Below are 24,314 nucleotides of genomic sequence, written 5' to 3' on the forward strand. Positions count from 1 at the left end.
AAAAACAAGAACTATTTAATGTTTAAGCAATCAATCTAAAAGGCAACACCTTAGCAACTAGAAACAGCCATCACCCATCACATGGTCCAATACTTTTGTTCACTTGAAAAGTGGGTGGGTTCAAACAAAAGGTGCTCTGTCCTGAGTTGTTTAACACATCCAGATGTAAATACCGTGAAATAAAAGCTGGAATTCTGAATGTTTGTCTCATATTCATGTTTTAATCTGAAACCCAAATGTCTTCAGTATACAACAAATACTAAGGAACTGTCTTGCCGTTCCAATTACTTTTGGAGGGGACTGTATATACTGAACGTAAATATATTATCTGTAGATAAAGGGACAAGTAGTTAAGGGAGTAGGATTGTAATCGGTTCACTGGTTCAAATCTCCCTAGTCCATCATTGTGGGATGTTGATCAGTCCCTTATAATAACCCTGTCTGCTCCCTGGGTGCTACACCCACTGCTCCTCAGGCAGGGGTTAAATGCAGAGAACACATTTCGTGTATGTAGCTTTACATATATGACAATAAAGTACCTGTGAGGTAGTTTGAGAGGCAGGAGCTCACGTTCTTATTGGGTAGGAGGAGCCAGGATTGTGAGTAGGAGGAGTTTACACCTTATGACGTATTATTTGGGGGAAAATCCAACTCGCCCTTTTGGAGCTGACTTTTTACAAAATCTGGAATAACAAACAGAACTTTTTCAACTTTGTCCCTCTGAATGAAGTTAAAGGAATGTATATCACTGTAGGAAAACCATTATGAAGTGAATTTTTCATAATACGGTTGAAGTGAAGCTAAGTTAAAACTACAAAACTGGATACTGTAAATATACTGTATTAGGTTTAATGATGTATAATTTGCAAAGACAAACTTAGACATTGTCACGTAGAACAGAATATAAAAGCAACACAAATCTTTAGAAACAGGGTGTTTTTCTAATCTATATATATTAAAAGTGATATTCCTGGCCTTGTTTGGTATTTTCTGTGTTCGGGATTTTGTAATATAACTTTCTGTTTGGACAGGCCTGGATCTCATGTTTTCTAACTTCCTCTGTGTGTTTGCAGGTATGGAGGAAGCCCACTGTGATCGCACTGAATTCCTCAGTAACTATCTGAGCAGTGTTGATGACATCATCCTCATCCCCGGGTCACTGGGCAGAATACGCTCCAGACACCCCAACAATCCTAAGTGTAAGGAACTAAAGAGCTGAGAGACTCTGTCCTCTCCTCTTCATCCTTTTCATCAGCGTGTCTCAAAAATCCATCACTGCTTCTACTGTCCTACTCAATCTCACTGATACGAGCTTTAAATTAAACCATGGAACCAAAATGGAACACTACATTTCACTCTGCACATCTTTGGATCTGAAGAGTGGAAATAAAAGTGACGTTGAATATTATAGAATTAACTAACCTCCAAATCTGACTTCTAGGGTTGTGCATTGCCATGAATCTGGCGATAAGATATGATTCTTGGTTTGCATGTCATGATACGATAAATCCCGATATTAAACAATACGATATACATCATGATATACTGCGATATCAATAATTACAAATTTCACCTTTACAAGTACAAAATGGTATGAAATACTATTTATTTAATTTTTTTTTAAACTGTAATTCAAGTACAAATTTCAAAAACAAGTGGTATGTTTATCAAACTGTCAAATTACACTTTTCAAAAAACTTTAACTTTTTGAAAGATTCCGATTCTGTTAAGTCCTTAAAGTCTTTAAATAAATAAAAAAAGTGACCACATAAATCTATAAAAGTGCCCAGTATGTTTTATGAAAATAAAGTACAATCAACTTCCAAACTAAAATGCACTGAGGGATGAGATAGTTTAACATGGTCTGATATGGTTCACTGACACCTAGTGACTGGGCGTTTACGTGCCATGCATATGTTAGATCATTTAAAAGGTGTTTTCATTAAAATCCATTATTAAAAATATGGATTTAGACATTTTTTGTATCAATTCAATAACCGTGTGGTGAAATATTGCAATATATCACTGAATTGATTTTTTCTTATACCCTTACTAATCTCCAAGCAACATTTTACATTTCAGCTACAGATACACATATACTGTATTTATGCATTTTAATTCCATACAGTACCATATCATTTGTGATGATATAAAGCCAAACTAATGAATATATATATTGGTGGTTTAGTTCTAAGGGTGTAGGTTTGATTTTTAAATTGGTGTGGACATAGCCCACTCTCCCCCCACCACCACGTGGCACCACCAGGGGGAGCAAAATTCTATCTGTTATTATTCAGCGGTATTTTGACACTAATACAATAATAGACGAGGAGGCTGTGTAATAACGATGTCTGAATTTTACTTACTTTACTTTAAAATTTCACAGATCTACCACAGAGTGCCTTAGTTGGTTTTCTTTTTTTTTGTACATAAATCCCAATATACACCGCTATCACACCTTCAATCCAAATAGCCTAACATCTACTGCTTTGCTCTTAAGCAGGCAGGCAACATCACATTTATAAAGTTGATAATTACGCATTTTATGTTTTGTGTAAAAACTAATTTATTTGAATTATATTATAGTGTTGTCAGTGTTGGGAAGGTTACTTTCAAAATGTAACCTGGTACAGATTACATGTCAATGTAAGAACCTTTTTCCCCTTCAACCCTAATATTGTTGGGGACAATTCACCCATAGATTGAGATTGGTATGGACTGGTTCATACGCAATTCTACGCCTATGTTTTGTTCTCAGACCGTACGTTCAATAATGTGGGGTTCACATGTTTGAAACGTTTAAAATTTTTCTGTTTGCACCTGAATATAGTCACTGAATCAATAATTTGTTTTTCAGATGAACCGAAGGCTGTTGTTGCAAATCTAACTGTAAGTAAGACTGACAGGATACACATTATAAATATATAAAATAACACAGTGTGCAGCTGTCTCTGCCTCTCTCCTTGGTTAACATGAACATTCTAATGAGTGAATGTGTTTTTCAGTGTAAGAGAGCCGAGCAGCACTTTAAGCCCTACTTGAAGCAGAACCTGCCAAAAAGACTCCACTACGCCAACAACCGACGCATTGAGGACATTCACCTCCTTGTGGACAGGAAGTGGCACGTTGCCAGGTACAGAACCAAAACAAACTTCACCAATGTCTGGCTTTCTACTTTCAATTCTTGCTCGATCATGTTTTCCTTTCCAGCAAAAATGAAATGTCAATAGTTAGCTGAATAATGCTTATAGGCTCATTTAAAAGCAACTCTGTGACTTTTATTCAACTGTGAACCTCAATGGCCAATTCTTTCAAACAGTCGAGTACAGTAGAGCAGTGGTTCCCAAACTTTTTGTGCCCAAGGTACACCAAAGGACAAGTAAAAATCTGAAGGCATAACTTTTGAGCAAAATAGCCTTTATAACGCATGTTATCATTCATATCATGTACAATATTTGTAAATGTGTCTAATTTTTTACGAAAGCCAAATAAAATGTGACAAAGAAAACTATATTACTCATAAAATATATATTAAAGAAATATATTTAAAAAAATAGGTATAGAGTTTGTCTATGTATTATGAAATGAGTGCATACATAGTAGTACATTAAACATATTTTTGTGTAGTTGTATATTGCAATAATTAGGGCCCTATAAAATCCATTTTATTTATTTTTTTATTTCTGTTTTTTTATTTATTTTTTAGAAATACTCATTTAACTCCTGTGAGAAAACAAAATAAATACTAATAATAAAAAAAACAAAAATTTAAGAAATATGTATGTCAAAAAGAAAGTAAGATACAATCAAAAGGTAGATGTCTTTAGCTCGCGGGACTTTATAACGGTAGGGGATCTCGAACTGTCGAACTCATACAAGAATTCCCCCTCTACCTGGTCACCGAAGCTGGCTGCCTATCCTCTATTATTGTTATCTAATAAAGAAAAGGACTTAAAAGTACTCCCTCCTCTTGGAAGTAAATTCCTATATAGGTCAAGGCTGGAAACAATTCTTTTTTTCAACATGAACATGAAGTTACCCCCCCATAGCATCCCCATGAGTGGAGTGCCAAGGGCGGACTCACTTACCAGAGGCCTCAACGTGTGTCTTCAAAACCAGATGTCGTCTCAGGTGTTTGGATGCAGATAGGAGGTTTTTATCAAAAAACAAAAAGCTTCTTAGTGTTAAAAAGAAATTTATTAAAGGTTTAACAAAGCGTATCAAGATGAACAAAAATTATCAAAGTATCAAAAATCCATAATCTATCAGCCGATTGAGAAAAGAGAGATATGGTTCATGAACAACTAGAATGTCCAAGTAAGAGAGCCACCCCGAACACAATAATCAGTGATATAGATAGTCTGAAGCTTGGCAGGATTAATACGTCATGATACATGCCCCGACCACCTAAGTACAGTGAAACACGTGATTAATAATTTCACAAAAAGTTCAAATAAGGTTCAACCAAAAGTTCAAGTACGGTTTACAGATGTTTCCAGGGTGTTGCATTTCAAACAGGCAAACGAACAAGGTTTTTGCAATAGGTGTTACAAAATATCAACGTTTCTCCTGTAACTGTAGCCGCATCTGTTTCCTCCTGCTGTTCCCTTTTGACAAAGCTTTCATTAGGTGTGACATGTCGGTGCAGTCATTAAGCTGTTATATTTCAATAAGCGTTACTACAAAATATAAATGAAAGATTAATACACATCATACAACAGGAGATATAAGTTGTAATGACATGGATTATTTTGACTCCTCTTTAATTATTTATTTGTCATTTAAAGATGTATGAGTTTTGATCAACTTAATTTAAATTCACTAATTGAAATGCTCCTGATGACATCATTCCAGACCGTAATAATTAAACAACAACAAATGGATGGTCTCGTCCACAGCAACAAACAACTTTATCCACAGTTGTTGTGCAGCACAGATGAGATGTTAACACGTTCTGACTCAGAGCAAGTGAAACTGCTCATGTTCTCATGGAGCAGCGCTGCACCAAAAACATGGCTCTGTATTTAGGAGTCAGTGATGATTTGCGTAGTTTTTTGGCAGTTTAGACACAGGGTTTTGGGTTGTTAAGGAGCTGTTTGAAGCGGCCAGGACTGGAGTGGAGCGTGCGGTGCACCTAATAAACGCTCCCCGGAAACAATTCCCCATAAAAAAAACATTCCTTTTCCTCACGGCAACGGTGTTTCATTTATAGGGCACAAAATAATGATGTATGGTTGTTGTCCCAAAATCCCACGGCACACCTGGACTTGCCTCACGCTGCACACCGTTATGGAACCACTGCAGTAGAGCACAAACAGATCTGCTGGTGTACATCCCAGCTTGGGAACACCCTGATACGACCCCCAATCCGTCACACAAGGAACGTGTCCATGAATAAATGATTCAAGTTTTCCCAGTGATGAGACCTGGACGTGATGGAAAGAGTTGAAATGTCCTTCAAATGGAGGATGGTTGCTCAGCCTAGACATAATACCCCTCATTTATCAACCCATATGCACACAAGCTTCAGTATTTATCAATTGTGATGTGAGCGTAAGCTACGATCAGATCTCAGGTCACCTGACCTTGTCTACGCAAACCTAAGTGCATTTGTGCTGCAGCAGCAAAATCTGTCTGAGACTGAAAATAAAGTAATAAACAAGCCTCAGATGTCATTTAAGCATAGGCAAACATATTCAGAACAGATCAAAACAGATTATTAAAGCAAATTAAACAGAATAAAATGAAATTCCAAAAAGCCCACGTTATTATTGATACAACGTTTTGGTTTTCCTTTCATGTGTGCTGTATAACACTGCTGCTAAATTCTGCTATTGCCTGAGCAGAAGTGCGCGCACGCATGCACACACACACACACACACACACACACACACACGCTGCTTTCCTCTGACAGCACATCATCACTCGGGGGCTGTCCGGAGGAAACGGGACCTCATTCATGCTTTGAAATGTAAATAGTTCCTTAAACTTTCACAACTGTGCTGCAATAATCAGTAATGTAATGAATTACAGGTGAAATTGGCTGAAGGCATAATAAACTCACATAAGGAACAACATTTTTAAGGTGTTTTGATTGTTGATTTTTTTTTATGTGATATTTATTGCCTAAAGTGTGTGGACTGAGGTTGATATAAACGTCACATCCTGGGCTTTAAATTAACTTTCTAGATCACCAGCCATCATGGCTAGTAGATTGTGAAAGTTACCAGCCAACCAGATTTCCCACCAGCTAAATTTTTTTTCCAGCAAAAATAAACTACATTATGAGCCACAGAATAGATTTAAGCATTCATATTTTTTTTAAAAATAGCTTTTATTTTAGTTGATTGCAGAAATACATAAAAATGCTAAAAATATAAACGTTTAATTTAAAAACAATGTTGTAACAATGCCTACAAGGTGCAATATGGAACTTTGGGTATGTTGGAGAAGTGAACCTTTTATAAAATATATTCTCATAACTTAATAAACAAACTTAACTCAGTTGAAAATTGGATCTCTGGAACACTGTTTGAAAAAATTGTATAGTGCACATTTTAAAGGTGAACAAATGGTCGAATACCAGCCACACACGACCGACATCCATTTAGAATTAAAACTCCTCAATTTCTTTTCAGATCCTCTTTCATCAACATCCCCTGTGTCAGCAGCAGCTTCCCTTTTTTGTAGTTCAGGTTTTTCAACACCTGATAAATATCTCCACAATTGTTAGTTTTTTCCTAACTAATTTTACAACTTAATTTCAGCTCTTATTGTTTGTTTTGCGCCGTTTTGTTTGTCTTCTCCGATACCAAATAGCATGTACGCTATCCTATTTAAAGTACAGTTTAGGTACAGATAGCGATACAGTTATGATTTGCTTTAGACTCAGAACACTAGGTTTGACTTTTGGAGTGGAGGATGAGACACTGAACACTGTTTAGATTTTAGTGATAGCATATATTATCATAGTGGAAACAACCAACATTAATCATTAACAACAATAGACATAATAAGAATACAAATGGCCATTCATAGAGTAACACAGTATGTGTCATTGGACACTAAATAATTTTGCAGTGCACATATGTTCCATAAATGCCCAAAAAAAGAGTTGAAGTTTTGCCTGTAATAGCAGGGCACAACCACAGTTTAACGGCACAGTCTTCAGGTTCTAGCTCACCATCAACCTGGCCTGTATGAAAAACTGGTCCAATTAAATATCTGGTGTGCACACATTATCAAAACCATTCAGAATTACCAGTTGCTCAATTACACAAGCTGCATTACAATTAACAGGATTTCAATTTCAGAAATCCAATATTGTACAGAATAATCCGTTCATAATATATACATAATATATAAAGTGCATGGAAGTCCAGTGATTAACTGGACTGCGCTAAAGTGCATTGGATACCAATACAATATCTTTAAAATGCTTAAATTGCATTCATTATTACCAAAAAGATAATATACAGTCATAAAATTAAGTTACAATGCTGATGTTTCATTCAGCAGATCATACTCAGAGAAACTGGGCATACAAGACGCTATTAACAGCACCAAACAATCAACAGGTAGTGGTAGATATGAGTGGTAGCGGCTAGGCTAAGCTAACCCATTCAAATGAATAACATTAGCGTAACTCACCAATTTCCTTGTTTAATCGGTACACAGCTCCGTTTCAGATGCTCTGATAGTCGGCTCCTACAGTTCAACATTTATTGCATTTAGTTTCAGGACGTTTATTGTTAAATGAAACGAACAATGATATAACATACCTGCAGCAAACATTTCCCAAGCTTGACCCTCTCGCTACTTCCGGTAGCCAACCACAGCTGTGTTTATTTTACCGTGATTGGGCTCGCTCTGTCATGTGACGGCGTAACGGCGTGACGTGAGGACGTACAATGTAATCACGTAACCATAACAATCACGCTAACGCAAGCACGTAGCAAATTTCTTGCCGGAAAACAGCCCAATATGGCAACAATGACTTGTCGCATCGTTTCTGCAGCCGATCGATTCAAACAGATGTAGTGGAATTTGTTTTGTTCTTCATCAGCCAAAAGGGCTAGTAACGCTACAATGTTACCCACCAAAGTTAATTTCTACCTGCAATTGGCGGGTTGGGGGTGTTCATTTAAAGCCCTGGCCATATCCATGTGTGTCTCCAGGATCTGTTGTGAAGTTGTTCTCAGTGCACACAGGGGGGCAGACGTCACCTACTCAGTAGCTAATCCTCTTCCACAGAGCGTTAAAATTAGCTTCTTTAATTCCAGTTTTCACACATTCAAAAAGCACTTCTTTGTTTTGCTTCACCTCACATTTGAAAATGGCAATTTTCATTTTGGAAAAGGTTCTTTTCTTCTTTGACCTCAGTGGGCGGGGCCCCGAAACAGGAGGACGTAACATGTCAGTGATGATCAAATTCAGCCGCTGCATTTTTCAACACCTGATCATTTGTACACTGGGATTGGTCAGATACGAATGTTTCACACGTTGGTCATGTCGTATGGAGGTGTAGAAGGTGTGCAAACATCCCCCAAAACAATGAATCTGACACTTGTTTAATGCAAAGCAGCGAGAGGTCATCAGAGCTGTAAATAAGAAACAACCCAGCACAGTTTCACCGTGTGTGTTTGTGCGTGCCTGTGTGTGTGTGTGTGTGTGTGTGTGAGAGAGACTCAGACGGGTTCATCTTCAGCCCACAGAGCCACTAGATCTTTGTCACGGTGACATTTTGCGATGCTTGTAGTGTCACGTGGCTGACACACACCCCTTCATGCATGTCTGTTAAAGTTGTATAACTGCAAGAAGTGTATGAATGATTCCTGAAGAATGGCTTCTTTCAATAAGCAGTCTTTGGCTCCAGATGCTTAAAGGAGAACTTGTTTTGGGCTAAAGAGCCAAATTCCACTAAAGCAGCGCTCTGCTACCTTCAGTAAACCACATAACCCAAACACTTAGTAAACCACTACATTGCATTCCTATTGAAAGATTCACAGCCACCTATTGACAAGGAGGAATATTGAATAAAACAGCGATACCATTGCACCGATCTATTACTAAATAATGTCAGTAATCCACTGAAAGATGTTTACTTAATGTGAAAACTGGACAGTTTATAATGAAAAGATGTTGCAATTGAATCCTCGTTCAAAAGCATTAAAGGTGATTTACTGTTTAAATACGACCCTCATGGACTGGATTTTCTTTATTGTGAAAATGATTTCTTAGCTTTTTGTTCATTGAAAAACTCCTAATTTAATAATCTCAACCAGAGTCTGTGATTGGGCCGACCCGCATCCAGTTTGCTCTGAAACATCACTTTGAAGCACATTTTGGAAACTGGTCTAATTTTGTGCGGCAACCAAAACAAATTCACAAAGGCCTTATGCTACGAATCTAGATAATTATACCTTGGATTAATCTCCGTTCGCGGGCTTCAACTAACCAAACATTGCCTGTCAGAGAGAAGCTGTCGTACGACAGTCGATCGCAACACGCTAATTTAAACCCGTGTTTTCAGCTTCGGTACGTGTGCGTTCACATAAAAGGGGTGGAGATTGCAGCGTCTGACCCAATCACTACAATGGAGAAAACTGGCAGAGCGAGCGTCTTCACAGGAGGAACAGCTTATGATCTTAAATAAATATCATGAATTTAAATACATCATGACAGCGAAGAGCAACAGTAGTGCTGCGCATCAGGAGGCGGAGCTTTTATACTCGCTCAGATCTGATCCACCTCATGACTTGGTCCCGACCGGTTAGGTGTTGCTTAAGTTTAAAATTATGAATAATTAAAATCCATAATTCAGACTCAAAAAACACACAAAACAACAAAAATGCTCAAAATGATGTAGAAATAAACGAAATGACAACCAAATTACACAAAGTGAGTCTAGAAAAAAAGGAAAACAAAATACACAAGACTGCAAAAAAAAAATACTCCATGCAAAAAAACTATAAAATTACACAAAATTACCCCCAACAGCACTGAAAAGGGATACACAAACATGCTAAATGCCTCCGAAAACAGACAAAACAACAACAAAAATGCTCAAATTACATAAATACACAAAACAACAATGAAATTACACAGAATGACCCCAACAGCACATACAATGGATACAAAAACACACAAAACAACAACAAAAATCTTGAAATTACGGACTTCCGGTGGCATGGTGACTAGTACGGCAGCATAAGACAGAGAGCTCCACGCATCGACTGCTAAATTTCCCCATAATCCAAGTCTTTAACTCGTTGTAGTCATTTAAACTTATTGGAAAATGAGTGGGGACAAAAATAGAAACGGGAGAATCGCGCCTCGGAGCCGTGTCGACTCAGAAACTCTACAAGAAGGCAGTGCTCATGAAAAACACAAGGGCGATAATGGCGGCGGGATGGAGGAGGAAACATCACCTGCTACATTCAGCTCCATGAAAGCAGTGGTTGGTGAAATGCTAACCGAGTGCATACAGGAACTTAAAACGGATATTAAAAACGAGCTATCAGAAATGAGAGCAAATTTTAAGGAAGACGTGAAAATACACCTGGATGAGCTAAGCGCTAACATTAATCAACAAGTTAGCGCTGCCACTAGTAAGTTGGAGGAGGTGACGGAGCGGCTGGGAAAGGCATGGCGGGGATGGAGAAGTGGGACATTGGAATCAAAGACACGCTTACCCAGCTCCTGAAAAACCAAAAGTCCCTCCAGGAGAAGATAGCGGACCTAGTTCTGTATATGTTCATTTTTGTTGTGTTTTAGGGACTGGGACTTTTTTTGGAACTGGCACAGAAGGACATGTTTACAGTAGCAAACGTACATGCAATGTTATAACATACAATCGCTGAATGTGAAATAATCCTATCAAGAGAAGCAAAATAATTTCAAAGCTAAAATGAGAAGGAACCCACATTTTATTCTTGCAAGAAACCCATTTGTCTAATGAAGAACATGTAAAACTCAGGAAAATGGGATTTAAAAACACATTTTTCTCCTCTCATAGAAAAGGGAAAAAACGAGGAGTAGCCATCCTCATACCAAATTATTTTTGTTTTGAACTTATTTCTGAGCACAAAGACAAAGAGGGACGATTTATCTTTGTAAAGGCAAAACTCGAGCAAGAAGAGGTTACCCTATGTAATATTTATGCATAGTAACATTGTTTTTTTCAATGAGATATTTAGTCTTATTGCTGCAGAAACACACGGTACCTGTATATGTGCAGGAGATTTTAATATACTTCTTAACCCACGGCTAGATACAACTAACAAAACTAGAAGGAAGTCTCCTTTAGAAAAGCGAATTAATAAAATCCTGCAAGAATTTGGACTGATAGACGTCTGGAGACAAATGCACAAACATGATCAAGAATTTACTTTTTACTCTGCTAGGCACAACATTCACTCCAGGATTGATTATTTTTTACATTCAGAAGAGATCTTCATAAAATTAAAGAGTGCACAATTGGTCAGAGGGACATCTCTGACCATTCTAGATTAACTACAAAATTTTACCTAAACAGAAGACCCAAAAATACTCTATGGAGTTAAATGTAGGACTGTTGAACAATAATGAATTTAAAACTGAAATGGAAGAGGAACGAAAAACATACTTACAATTTTACAACAATGGAACAGTTAATCCTGTAATTCTATGGGAGGCTGCAAAGGCATTTGTTAGAGGAAGAATTATTGCGAAGTGTGCAAAACTAAAAAAGATAAGGGCTAAAGAACTATCAGACCTACAGGAACAAATACAGGGGGGGGATCTTCTGCCATCATGGAGTGAGGCTTTCATTTCAGTGATACCAAAGGAAATAAAAGATCAAATGGATTGTAAAGGGTATAGACCAATAAGTGTATTACATGTTGATTATAAACTGTATGCAGCAATACTGGCAAAGAGATGAAGCATAATAATGCCTGTCCTAATTGACGACGACTAGATGGGTTTTATAAGTAATAGACAAACGCATGATAACATAAGAACCCCTCCATATTATTGATCAAATCTCAAAAACAGCATCCAGTGCAGTCCTTCTCAGCCTTGATGCTGAAAAGGCATTTGATTCTGTTGGTTAGGATTTTCACGTTTACTCTACTTAACGGCAGCCTTTCAAATCAAATCAAACTACAAAGAGGATGTAGACATGGCTGTCCTCTAAACCCACAACGCTTCAATTTTTTCATCGAGCCACTTGCACAAACTATTAGAGAGGAGACCTCTTTGGAGGGCATAACCATAGAAGGGATGGAAAATAAAATACTTCTGTACGCGAACGACATTCTCGTGACAATTTAAAAACCCAGAATCAGGCATCCCACTACTCATGAACACCCTGGAAAGGTATGGGAAATACTCTGGATACACACTCAATGTACAAAAAACCCATGTCCTCACATTTCATTTAGTCCTACAAAACAATTAATAGATAAATACCAGATCCAATGGCATCAAACATACATTAAATATTTGGGTGTCCAATAAACAAAAACAATTTCAAAACTTTATGACACTAATTATGAACAGATCAGTAAAATAATCTATGGTGACCTGGATGGGTGGAGCCTGCTTTTCCACCCATCCAGGTCCATGGTGAGATGATATTGTTGAGTTGGCCTGTTCCCTCCAGCATTCCAGGTCCATAAATACAAACAATGGGCTAAATGAGGAATTACTTCTTTTTCTAGGATAATTAATAATGGAAACCTTATTAGTTTTTGAGGAATTATGCCAGATATATGAATTGGGTAAGGAAGACGTTTATCGTTATTTGCAAATCCGTTTTTTTTTTTTATATTTAACCAAAGCAATTAAAGCCACCTGTGCAGCCAAACATTCAAACATTACACAAATATTTGTGAATGCCTATGCTTCAAAAAACCCTAAAGGTATAATTGGTCAACTTTACAAAAGCCTGATTTCAATGAACAAGAACTCAACTCTCTATATTAAACAATGCTGGGAAAAAGAAGCAAATGTAACCATTTCAGAAGAAAATTGGCTCCAAATTTGGAAGAATCAGTACACTACTACACATTCTTTGGTTGGAAGAATTTGATGTGTTTCTTTATCACCCCAAATCAAAAGTGCAAATTGAGTGGTTCACTGGTTTGCTGCTGGAGGTGGTGTGGGGAGGAGTCTGCGGGCCATGTGCATACTTTCTTGTCCTGTCCACACCTGGAAACCTTCTGGAGAGAAGTTGAACACCTGATCACAGAGACCTTGGACATGAAGCTGTTTTTTTCCTTTACCTCTATATACAGTACCTTGGAAGAACTTTTGAAAGACTTGGTAAGAAAGATGCCTACCTCCTGAAAATATTCAGAATAGCAAGTCAAAAAGCTATAACTAAGTACAGGCTCCAGAGGAACCCCCCAACTTTAAGAGTCTATATAAATATCATAAACTCGAACCGCAGCATGGAGAAAATGACTTTCACATTGAGACTTCAAAAGAATGAAGGAGACGAATACTGGGGAAAATGGGATTGCCACAAAGACAATGAACAATACTTGTGCCAAAACCTGTAACGTGATACCTAACCTTTGTATTTATTCTATCTTTGTATTTATTCGTGTGCCTTTTGTACAACCCAGTCCCCTGTTTATTTAATATTATGAAACATATTACAAAACAATAAAAAAAGTTAAAAAAAAAAATCTTGAAATTACATAATACACAAAATGACACCCAAATTACACAAAGTGAGTCCATAAACAAATAAGAACAAATTACACAAATTTATGCAAAATTACTCCACACAAAAAAAATAAATAAAATGACACAAAATGACCCCAACAGTACAAACAAGGAATACAAACACACAAAATGCCTCCAAAAACACACAAAAAGAAAATTACACAAAATTATTCCAAAAGCTCAAAAAGGAGATCAAATTGACTCAAAAACACTCCAGACATACAAAATTACACAAAATAACAAAATGACTTCAAAAACTCACAAAATCACCAAAACAATAAAACAATAATTCACAAAACAGATTGAGAATTTTCCAAATGCTGACATGATTGCTGAGCTCTGAACTGAACAGTGAAGCCTGTGTCACATTCAAACTCTCTTTGGTCTTCCATTGTTTCAGCAGATTTTAAAATACCAACCCGATGAGGTTTTGTCTTTGCACAGAAAAGCTCCTGAAGGGAAGCGACCTTGTGGCTTTGCTGGAGACCACGGCTACGACAACAAGATCAACAGCATGCAGGTGCTCGTCATGGAAAATATTTCACTCTATTCTCATCTTAAATAAGACAGACAGCATTAGTTAAGCAGTGCCAAAGCTTGATATAAAAATACATCAGGGTTCTCTCCAGCGCTGTTCAGCGTAAGGGCCCCTGCTGTGTAATTTTGCTTCCTTACGGTATGGTGTTTCCCCCTACGCTTTGACCAGCTAAGGGAGCTTTTCTGTTGTTTTTTCCTTTTGTAATTGGTACCGTCGTAATAATTGTTGCACTCTTTCTTCTAGGTGTGCACTTGTTGTTTAAACTCTCTTCTTAATCTGCATAACCCAGAAATACATACGTCAGCCACACCGTATATTTACTAAAGGCGATTTGCTCTGGTGCTCCTGTCTTTACCTGAGGACCCAGAGGACCCCAACAGCCACTTAGCTGCCCCTGTTGTTGCCTGTGTGCATCCTCTGCTTGGTAACCGTAATCATCGTCCAATATAAACAGTGTTTCAATAACTAGCATGTAGCGGAATATGAAGCTGCTCTTCATGTTTACAACTTGCAACAGATAATTCTACATGCGCGCGCACAGATGTCAATATAGTGTCAGGTTGAAACGATTTGGGACTTAAAGAGACATCGGCTTCATTCGGGTTGGACGGGTTCGGGCCGTTTTCTGTCAGACTCAGGCCGGTTCAGGTCTTCTTTTTAGCTCCGATTAAAGCTCTACTGTCTGCATCCTCTGCTTTGTAACCCATAATCACCATCCAATGTAAATGGTGTGCTTCATAATCTCAGAAATAAGGTCCATAACAGTCCCAATATTACTGCGGGTCCCACATAATTATTGTGTGTTAAAAACGTCATTTAAATTTAAAAAGTGCGTCTTACAATCAGTCTTTTGAATCAAATGTTATTGCTCATCTATACAGTGTCTCTATTTATTAGTGGAGGACCTATACCAAGCACGAGTAACTCTCTAACTACATTCATCATGACCTTCACCAATTCAACAAATATGTTTTGGCTTTAAAGTAAGGCTGCAACAAATATTTTTAAAAAGATAAAAAATTTGGCCATCAAAGAGTTATACATTTCAAAATGTTCTGGGGGGGTGTGCCTAGAGCCCCTTACAATGCTTGCGCACCTTGCAATCCCTTTATTCTGTGAAAAGTTCCTGGTGAGAACCCTGTACATTATAATTTTATACCTGATCTTTCTTGGTATCTTGTTCCCTGCAGACTATTTTCTTGGGCTATGGACCCACTTTTAAATTCAGGACTAAAGTCCCAGCCTTTGAAAACATCGAGCTTTATAATGTCATGTGTGGTAAGGAGGCACATTCTGCTTCTCTAATGGCTTTTTCTTAAGTGAACCTGTGATCTCCTTACCTTCAATATGATTGGCCTTTTACTCAGATCTTCTGGGTATTAAACCGGCACCCAACAACGGGACTCATGGCAGCCTGAACCACCTGCTGAGGAGCCCCCCCTTCAAGCCCAACATGCCTGAGGAGATTTCCAAACCAAGCGCCTCCACACTTGTATCTGCGGGAACAGATGACTTGGGATGCAGCTGTGATGAAAAGGTCAGCCATGAAGCCGCCATGACCGGCCTGGGGGTGGCTTCATGTTGACTTCTACAGAAGGCGCTAAAGAGGCCGACTGCCTGAGTACTGTACTGTATATGTATTTAACACCGACTCAAATCCTCTGGCTCTATTTTTTCCCAATGACTCCATAGTCAACTTGTCACAGGTGAACCAATTCAATCCACTATTGTTAGTGTTTTTTTGGCCCACATGCAACTCAAATTTTGGTCAATATCAACAGAATTTAATGTTATCACATGATTTGGTTTCACACTAAAGCAAAATAAAAATTAAACCCAGATGGTTTTGGTCCAAAATACCTGTTGTAGATATTTTAGAATAAGTTATTCTTGTCACGTCTATAATATCCATGTTTAATGTGTAGCTTTCTATAGTTGAGTTTTTTTTTCTTTACATTTAATCACATTGTCATTGTTAAACAAACCAGGGGAATACAGAAGGTACAACATAGGTCTAACAATGAAGCACTAAATAATAAGGTTTAACTTGAAATATGTCATACCAATATTAAACAGTTTTACACACTAGACACACATGGGAACACAAAGCCGTGGTTTAGTACTACGGCACTTGAACAAACCTACACCCTGTTGTTTGGTAAGAAGAATTTCAAGAGCCTGTACTACACAGCTGGATAAGTATATCTTTGGGGCGGGGTCCAGGGAGGAGAAAAGAAAAATTATTTTCAGCCGCTGGGCGGCGAGGGTGTGCAGCCTCTTCTGGGCGCTCCACTGTGCCTTCCCTGTAGCTTGGAGGGGAAGGAGGGCGGACAGAGGGCAAACGAGGCGTTGAAATATAATCCCTTTGCTTCATTTCTGAAAACAGTCTGATGACGCGTGACAACCTTGAAAAGGGCGTGGGGGAGAGAAGGCGGGGGTGGGCGCCACACCAGGCAATAGATACAGTAGATGAGGCAGCCTTGAATTGCTGGCTTTGGGAGCCAAAATAAGATAAGCAACGTGTTCAGGCTATGAAAGAATAAATAAGTTAATCCGCCCACGCATACGGAGAGTGCGGGACACAGACTTCATCAGCTGACTGTTGATCAGACCATCAGATGTAAATATATACTTTTACTAAAGGATGTCATTGTTTGGAAAGTACCATAATTTCCGGGCTATAAAGCGCACTGTTTTATTGGCCGCATTACAATAATTTAGCAATTTTCACTCTTTACTGGAACCAGACTGATACACCACTTCGTCTGCTCTTCTTACCGTGATCTACCGTGGAGCGATCACAGCGAGTCGGACTCTGAGTCAGAATACAGACGTGATCGCTTCTGAACAAATCCAACGTGGTGATTTGGCAACTCCATGCTGTTATGTTATTATTACAAACTGGCTGACTTTTACTGTAGACGGAGCGGAGATCGGAACATCCTGGATACATCAGGATGTTCTGATCTCCACTCCGCCTGTCCGTCCTCCTTACGGAAGAGTCTCCATCAGCCTCAGAGTCCAGAGCACCGATTGATCCTGAACAAACCTAATGCTGTGATTTATCAACTTTATGCTGTTCGTCCTTCTATTACAAACTGGCTGACTTTTACTTCATCCACGCTGCTGCTCTCTCTCTCTCTCTGACAACATTTTTTTTGCGTCGTTGCTATGACGAAACAGTGTACACCCGTAAATTAGAGAGAATGTGGCGCTCCAATAAAACAGAGGAGTCACGAATACTTTGGCAAGAAAGCCATAGTAAATACATGACAGCCTTACGACATAGTCGATCTACATACTACTCCTCACTAATTGAAGAAAATAAAAATAATCCGAGGTACCTTTTCAGCACTGTAGCCAGGCTAACACAAAGTCAGAGCTCTATTGAGCCCATGATTCCTCTAGCCCTCAGCTGTGAGGACTTTATGACATTTTTTAACGATAAAATTCACAAGATTAGAGATAAAATTAGCCACTCCCTGCCTTCACCTGGGCCTGCTGTACCATTAAATGTAAATAGGCCTAACCTAAACTGTTTCACACATATAGGACTTCAGGAACTTAACTCTATTATTTCATCCTCCAAACCATCGACCTGCCTTTCAGATCCGATCCCAACTAAGCTGTTTAAAGAAGTTGTTCCCCTAGTCTGCCCATCTTTGTTGGAGACAATAAATATATCCCTATCAATAGGCTACGTGCCACAGTCCTTTAAAGTAGCTGTAATCAAACCCCTTCTCAAAAAACCTACTCTTGATTCCAGCACTTTAGCAAACTACAGGCCTATATCTAATCTTCCTTTTATTTCAAAGATTCTTGAGAAAGTTGTGGCAGCTCAGCTCTGTGAATTTCTTCAAAACAACAGCCTGTTCGAGGACTTCCAGTCAGGCTTTAGAGCTCAACACAGCACAGAGACTGCTTTAGTTAAAGTAACTAATGATCTACTCTGGGCTTCAGATGAAGGACGACTCTCAGTGCTGGTTTTATTAGATCTTAGTGCAGCTTTTGACACTATAGATCACTATATTCTACTAGAGAGATTAGAGAAATTACTTGGAATCACAGGGACTGCCCTAAACTGGTTTAAGTCCTACCTATCTGATAGGTACCAGTTTGTACACGTGAATAATAAGTCTTCTGTGTACACTAAAGTAAGCTACGGGGTTCCTCAGGGCTCTGTGCTAGGTCCAATCCTCTTCTGTATCTATATGATCCCCCTTGGTAATGTTATGAGAAAATACTCTGTTAACTTCCACTGCTATGCTGATGATACCCAACTGTATGTATCAATGAAGTCAGGTGAGACAAATCAGCTATCTAAACTTGAGGCCTGTCTAAAGGACATTAGGGCCTGGATGGACCAAAATTTTCTTCTTCTCAACTCAGACAAGACTGAGCTCATTGTACTGGGCCCGCGACACCTTAGAGAAACCTATGCTAGCCTAACTGCCCTAGATGGCATTACTCTGGCACAAAGCACAACTGTTAGAAACCTTGGGGTTCTATTTGATCAGGACTTATCCTTCAACTCTCACATAAAACAAACTTCAAGAACTGCCTTCTTTCATCTCCGTAACATTGCTAAAATCAGATCTATCCTGTCTCAGGGCGACGCCGAAAAACTAGTCCATGCTTTTGTTACCTCTAGACTGGATTATTGTAATTCTCTTTTAGCAGGCTGCCCGAGCAAGTCGCTTAAGACACTTCAGCTGGTTCAAAATGCTGCAGCACGTGTACTGACTAAAACTAGGAGAAGAGATCACATTACTCCTGTATTAGCCTCTCTGCATTGGCTTCCCATAAAATATAGAATAGAATTCAAGATTCTTCTTCTCACTTATAAAGCCCTAAATGGACAGGCACCAGTCTATCTCAAGGAGCTTGTAGTGCCATACAATCCCCCCAGAACACTACGCTCTCAAAATGCTGGACTACTCGTTGTTCCATTCATCTCTAAAAGTAGTATAGGAGGAAGAGCTTTCAGTTATCAGGCCCCACTTCTCTGGAACCATCTACCAACCACGGTTCGGGGGGCAGACACCCTCTCTACCTTTAAGGTTAGGCTCAAAACATTCCTCTTTGATAAAGCTTTTAGTTAGGAACCAGCTCATAGCTCATAATTAAGATGCAATAGGCATAGACTGCCGGGGGGGGGGGTCTGGCATGCTCGGTTGGAGAGAGGTTGGAGAGGGCGTTAAGAGAGAGGTCATTTAGGTTAGAGAGGGACCGGAGAGGGTCCCATTCCTCTTTCAAACACTCCCTCTATGTCTGCTTACTCCCTTGTGTGTTTGCTCCTGTACTCCTTCTGGCTTTTGTCTTGCAGGTCCGTGGGATCCTCAGTGTGGAGTTACAGAGACTCTGTCTCCACCCTTTTCTCTGCACACACCCAACACAGCATAACGTGGATGGCTGTTCATCATAGGAATGGGATCCACACAAGGTTCCTGCTGCTTAACAGAAGGTTTTCCTTGCCGCCATGATGAATTCATGTTGGGTGTGGGATACATATGTATGTGTATATACGTATATATGCATATGTGTGTATCCATAAAATGAAGAGTCCGTCCTTAAGACTGCTCTACTGTAAAGTGCCTTGAGATACCATTGGTTATGATTTGGCGCTATACAAATAAAGATTGATTGATTGATTGATACATCATGTCTAAATGAGTGATCAGAATGATTCGGTGCGAGCAAAAACAATTTAATGTTAACAATTTCATTGCTCCACCTGATCTAATGTGATGGAGCTCATTTTTGTGGTGGCATGAAGCTTATAAAACCCGGAAAAATCCACAATTTAGCCGCATCATTGTTTAAGCCGCAGGGTTCAAAGTGTGAGAAAAAAGTAGCGGCTTATAGTCCGGAAATAACGTATTGCATTTATCCATTAATATTTTTTCTTTTCTAAACTCCGAAAAATCTGCGCACCAACCAGGATCTTCCAACAATGGGTAGGTCATTTTCCAAGAGAACTGATTAGTTACCATGGTGATTTAGCCCGGTAAGAAGTTAGCCAGCGTTGTATTAAGGAACACACTGAATAAATCCCCAAAGTTAGCGTGATAAGAGGAAAACCAGCTTCGTAGTACAGGCTCTAGCAACAGAAAATAACAGCAATAAAGAGAGCAACAACAGTCTGAGCAGGAATGAAACACACTGCATTGTGTAGTAACGTCCACTTAATGCAAAGCACATTATTAGCACTTAATGATTTACATTAACACATGGAGGAGAGGCCCAGTGCTCTGAAATCAGTTTTCATTCTGCCAGATTATTGATGCTGGGAATACTGGGATTATCTGATCTTTTATATACAATGCATGCCTCTACAGTGGAGTTTCTACTTTTCACAAATGTACCTTTAACCACTGTGTAAAAATACTCATGGTTTCATGGCAGATGATTGTGTTGTTGTAAAAGTGTATTTGAATGCTTTGTTTTGCTCGTTCTTTGCTCTCTGCTGTAGAGCTGGGCTCAGTTCACTTTTTTTTAAAGCCAACTCATTACAATAGATTCTGGATGTTTCAATGGTTGAAGTGACCCAGCTCTCCTTTTTTGTTTCTTCTCTCATGTTTTGTGTATCATGTTTTTTTGTGATTCCCATGTGAATCTCTGGCAAAAGATTGTTTCAATCTCCGATCTTTTTGCAGTTGCGTGTAAAAAGTAGAGGCCAGAGAGCTTTGAAAGTGACCCTTGTACGAGGCTATAACCTGGAGTCACTCTGGCTCTGTCTCTTACAGAACAAAGTGGAGGAGCTAAACCAGCGACTGAAACAAGCTATTGATGGTCAGTGTTACACCTGTGCTACATTATTAGCTCCTGTTACTAGTATGCTATCATGAACAGACAATGGTTTCTAAATGTTTGTGCTCACACTCTCAGACAGCAGGAACCTACCACATGGTCGACCTGCTGTCCTCTTTCGTACAAAATACTCCATCCTTCACCACAGTGACTACATCAGTGGCTACAGCGAGAGTCTGTCCATGCCCCTGTGGACGTCATACACTGTTAGCAGACAGGTACCCAATCTCATACTATTCACATCATAGGGCACTGATTAGCATCGCTGCCTTTAACACAAGCCACTCCCTAGCTAGAGTCTGCAGGAGCTTTGTGCTTATAGCGTCCTTTTCAGTGTGCATTATACGCAGGGTTGTGGTCAGTCATAATTGTTATCGCATAATTCAGTGGTTTTTAAACTTTTTTGGCCCGAGTACCCCCTTTCTCTTATTTCTGAATCCAAGTACCCCCTTTGTCTGACAACATTTTGCTCAGAAGACTATGAAAAAACAACTATAGAGCATAATGATGGAATAAATGAGTGATAACACACATTTTCAAGTATCCCATTGTAAATAAGTGGAATGAAACAGTATTTAGTGCCTCCTAAATTGATTTATTTCTATAGTCTTTATCGTTTCCTGCTCATCTCCTGCCTATTTTCAGTTCATGTTCTGATCAAAAGATCAGTTTCATCATCAAAATCATTTCTAGCTAAAAAAATAAATATTTTTAATGCTTTTGTTTGTTTATTTTCCAATTTCTCTCTCTCAAGTCCCCCCTGTAGTGCCATCACGTAGCCCTAGGGTCACATGTACCCCCATTAGAGAAACACTGGCTTAATTAACAATTAATTACAGACTTACTGAAAAAAATGCTGTTGTTATTGTCATCGGAATTCTATAAAAATGGTCAATTACAATTAAATTCAACACAAAACTGGGGAACCATGTTGCAGTTCTATGGCTTACACATATGTATTTAACTATTATTATAATCTGTTTTATATCAAGTTTTCCCGTTCCCTGCCAGTTCTCTTCAGGATTATTTTACCATTTTTGGTTCAGACGCCCACACCAAAAATATCAATACCTATATTTTCATTGATTGAAGGAAGCCCAGCAAGGTAATCAAGAGATGAGAATCAAATTAGATGATAGATAATATTTGTAGTGTATTTCACAGCTGATTTAAGAAAAAACTGACCCATTATCTTAAGAGATGCTAACAGAAAGCTAGCACAAGAGGAAAGATATGTTTTATGGGCTTGTTTATTTAAGGCTTGATAATTGTGAGTAATGGAATTTGACCTTGAGTAATTGAGAATAAAATTGTAATTGACTTTCAATGGAAAAATAATAATTGTACTGTTAATTGTAATTCGACAATATGCCGGTCACCGTAATCATAATTGAGTTGTAATTGAACATGGATAATTTAAGATGTAACTGTAGTTGAAAAATGTAATTGACCCCAACCCTGATTGTACGTGTCATGCAATTTTCAACATAGGTGTAAGGTCAATGTGCCGGATCAAGACAAAGAGCCACTACATATGAATCTGTGTAGATTCCTGCAGCCTCACACCTTGTTCTCCTTACTTTCAGGTAGAAGTGTCTGCTCTGCCTGAAGTTCTTTCAAACTGTGTGAGACCTGATTCCAGAGTCCCTCCTGCCTACAGCCAGTCCTGCACCAACTACAGAGCGGATAAACACATCACATACTCCTTCATGTACCCACCACGTGAGTGTAGCAATGACACTTTGTTCATTTAATATTCAAAGAGTGTGCAGTTCATTGTCTTTCAGTGCTTTGTTTAATGAACAGCAGAGAAGCAGCAGAAACTTATGAAGTCAGCACGTAAAAATATCCACATGTACCAAATAATAGTGCCACAGCTATTTTAGAAGCCATGATTGTGTTATGATTTGTTTTTTTTCCCCATTGTTCTTATTATATTTTTATGACGAAACACAAGAGCTGAAAATCAGCACAGTATACATAACAAACATGTGATACCATATCAGCCCATCCCTCCCTCTGGGTCAGACCATTGTTACTGGGTATGTACCTTTTCCATTAGGAAATGAAAGACAGACAAAAACTAATAAATAAAAAGACAAATTAATAGTATTGTAATACTGCATAGGGTAATTTAAATGAGACGAGGTTGTTAGATGCCATCCTTGTTTGTTTTCTTTCAAAGTTGCAGTTTACTAAAGCAGAAACAGGATGACTAACATCTATTACTGGTACATCTTTACGACTCCCTAACCGTCTTACAGTTCGATATCTAGGAGGAGTGCTACTTGTGACATCTGTCTTTAGGAATATCAGAAGTCCCCCTAAATCTCATGGAACTTTCCAGGTTTGCCCTTCAATTTATACATGATCTTTTCGTTTGGGAGACAGGCTACTAGTCTCTGCACCATCTGGCCATTCACGGTGGTTACTCATCCTGCCACTGCATAGCTACTGTATACATTTATTTGCTGTGATTAGTGCAATCCTAATAAATGTAATAGTTTTATTAAAACATTTTTACCTAGATGTGTTGCCCAGTAAGGTTAACTTAAGTACTGTGAATATTGAGGTCCAAAAACAGTTAAGACGTGAACAAGATCAAAACATGTGCATCAACGTCCCTTTTTCAGTGTTAAATTTTTGGACAGAATTGGGAGTACTGAGGCATGATTTTATACAGTTTATCAGGGGTGTAACACATTATGTGGTTTGGGTTGGCACCGAGAACCGGTTCCTAACGTCCGGTTCCAGAACCGTTACGAAGAAGTTTGCATTTTGATTCTTTTTTTTGATTCCTAGATGCCCGCACTAGTTTGTTTCCGCGGCTTGCTCTGTTTGTTTCCGCGGGGTTTGTATAAGGTGCATTCAGAATGCGACTGTAGCAACTGCAGTCTGTGTGCGTGTGTGTGCGCGTGTGCGTGTGTATCTGGCTACGGCTTCAGTTTGTACCGCAGAGTGGAAGGGAGATAGGAACTAATCACCGGTAAATAAAGCCCAGTAAAACTCTGGAAAACAATCACCAGGAATAAATATTTGCTCCCTGGTAAAGATAGTAGTTCTAACAACTGGTAAAATGATAAACTGGTGATATTACAGCCTGTAAATGCAGTACGGGGACGCATTTACTACGGGTCCTAGTGCCAGCCGTCCAGTGAAGCCCATTCTGTTTACCGAGGTCAATGTGTGTTTAATAAGTACGTGTGTGTCTGTGTGAAAGTCCATATGTTTATGCTTTCATCCATCCACT

At 38.8% G+C, this 24,314-nt stretch overlaps 1 protein-coding gene across 1 annotated transcript in view; it reads left to right on the forward strand.

Annotated features, from left to right (window-relative positions):
- Positions 1–24,314, forward strand: part of enpp2 (ectonucleotide pyrophosphatase/phosphodiesterase 2) — a 55,507-nt gene that overhangs the window by 26,890 nt on the left and 4,303 nt on the right. The window contains exons 14-22 of the mRNA XM_028470724.1: positions 1,074–1,199; positions 2,858–2,889; positions 3,006–3,133; positions 14,161–14,236; positions 15,445–15,532; positions 15,622–15,791; positions 21,001–21,046; positions 21,143–21,282; positions 22,651–22,786. Coding sequence (XP_028326525.1) covers positions 1,074–1,199; positions 2,858–2,889; positions 3,006–3,133; positions 14,161–14,236; positions 15,445–15,532; positions 15,622–15,791; positions 21,001–21,046; positions 21,143–21,282; positions 22,651–22,786 — 942 coding nt within the window. The remainder of the gene's footprint in view (positions 1–1,073; positions 1,200–2,857; positions 2,890–3,005; positions 3,134–14,160; positions 14,237–15,444; positions 15,533–15,621; positions 15,792–21,000; positions 21,047–21,142; positions 21,283–22,650; positions 22,787–24,314) is intronic.

This window comes from Gouania willdenowi, chromosome 16, assembly GCF_900634775.1.
Source record: "Gouania willdenowi chromosome 16, fGouWil2.1, whole genome shotgun sequence".
NCBI lineage: Eukaryota > Metazoa > Chordata > Actinopteri > Blenniiformes > Gobiesocidae > Gouania > Gouania willdenowi.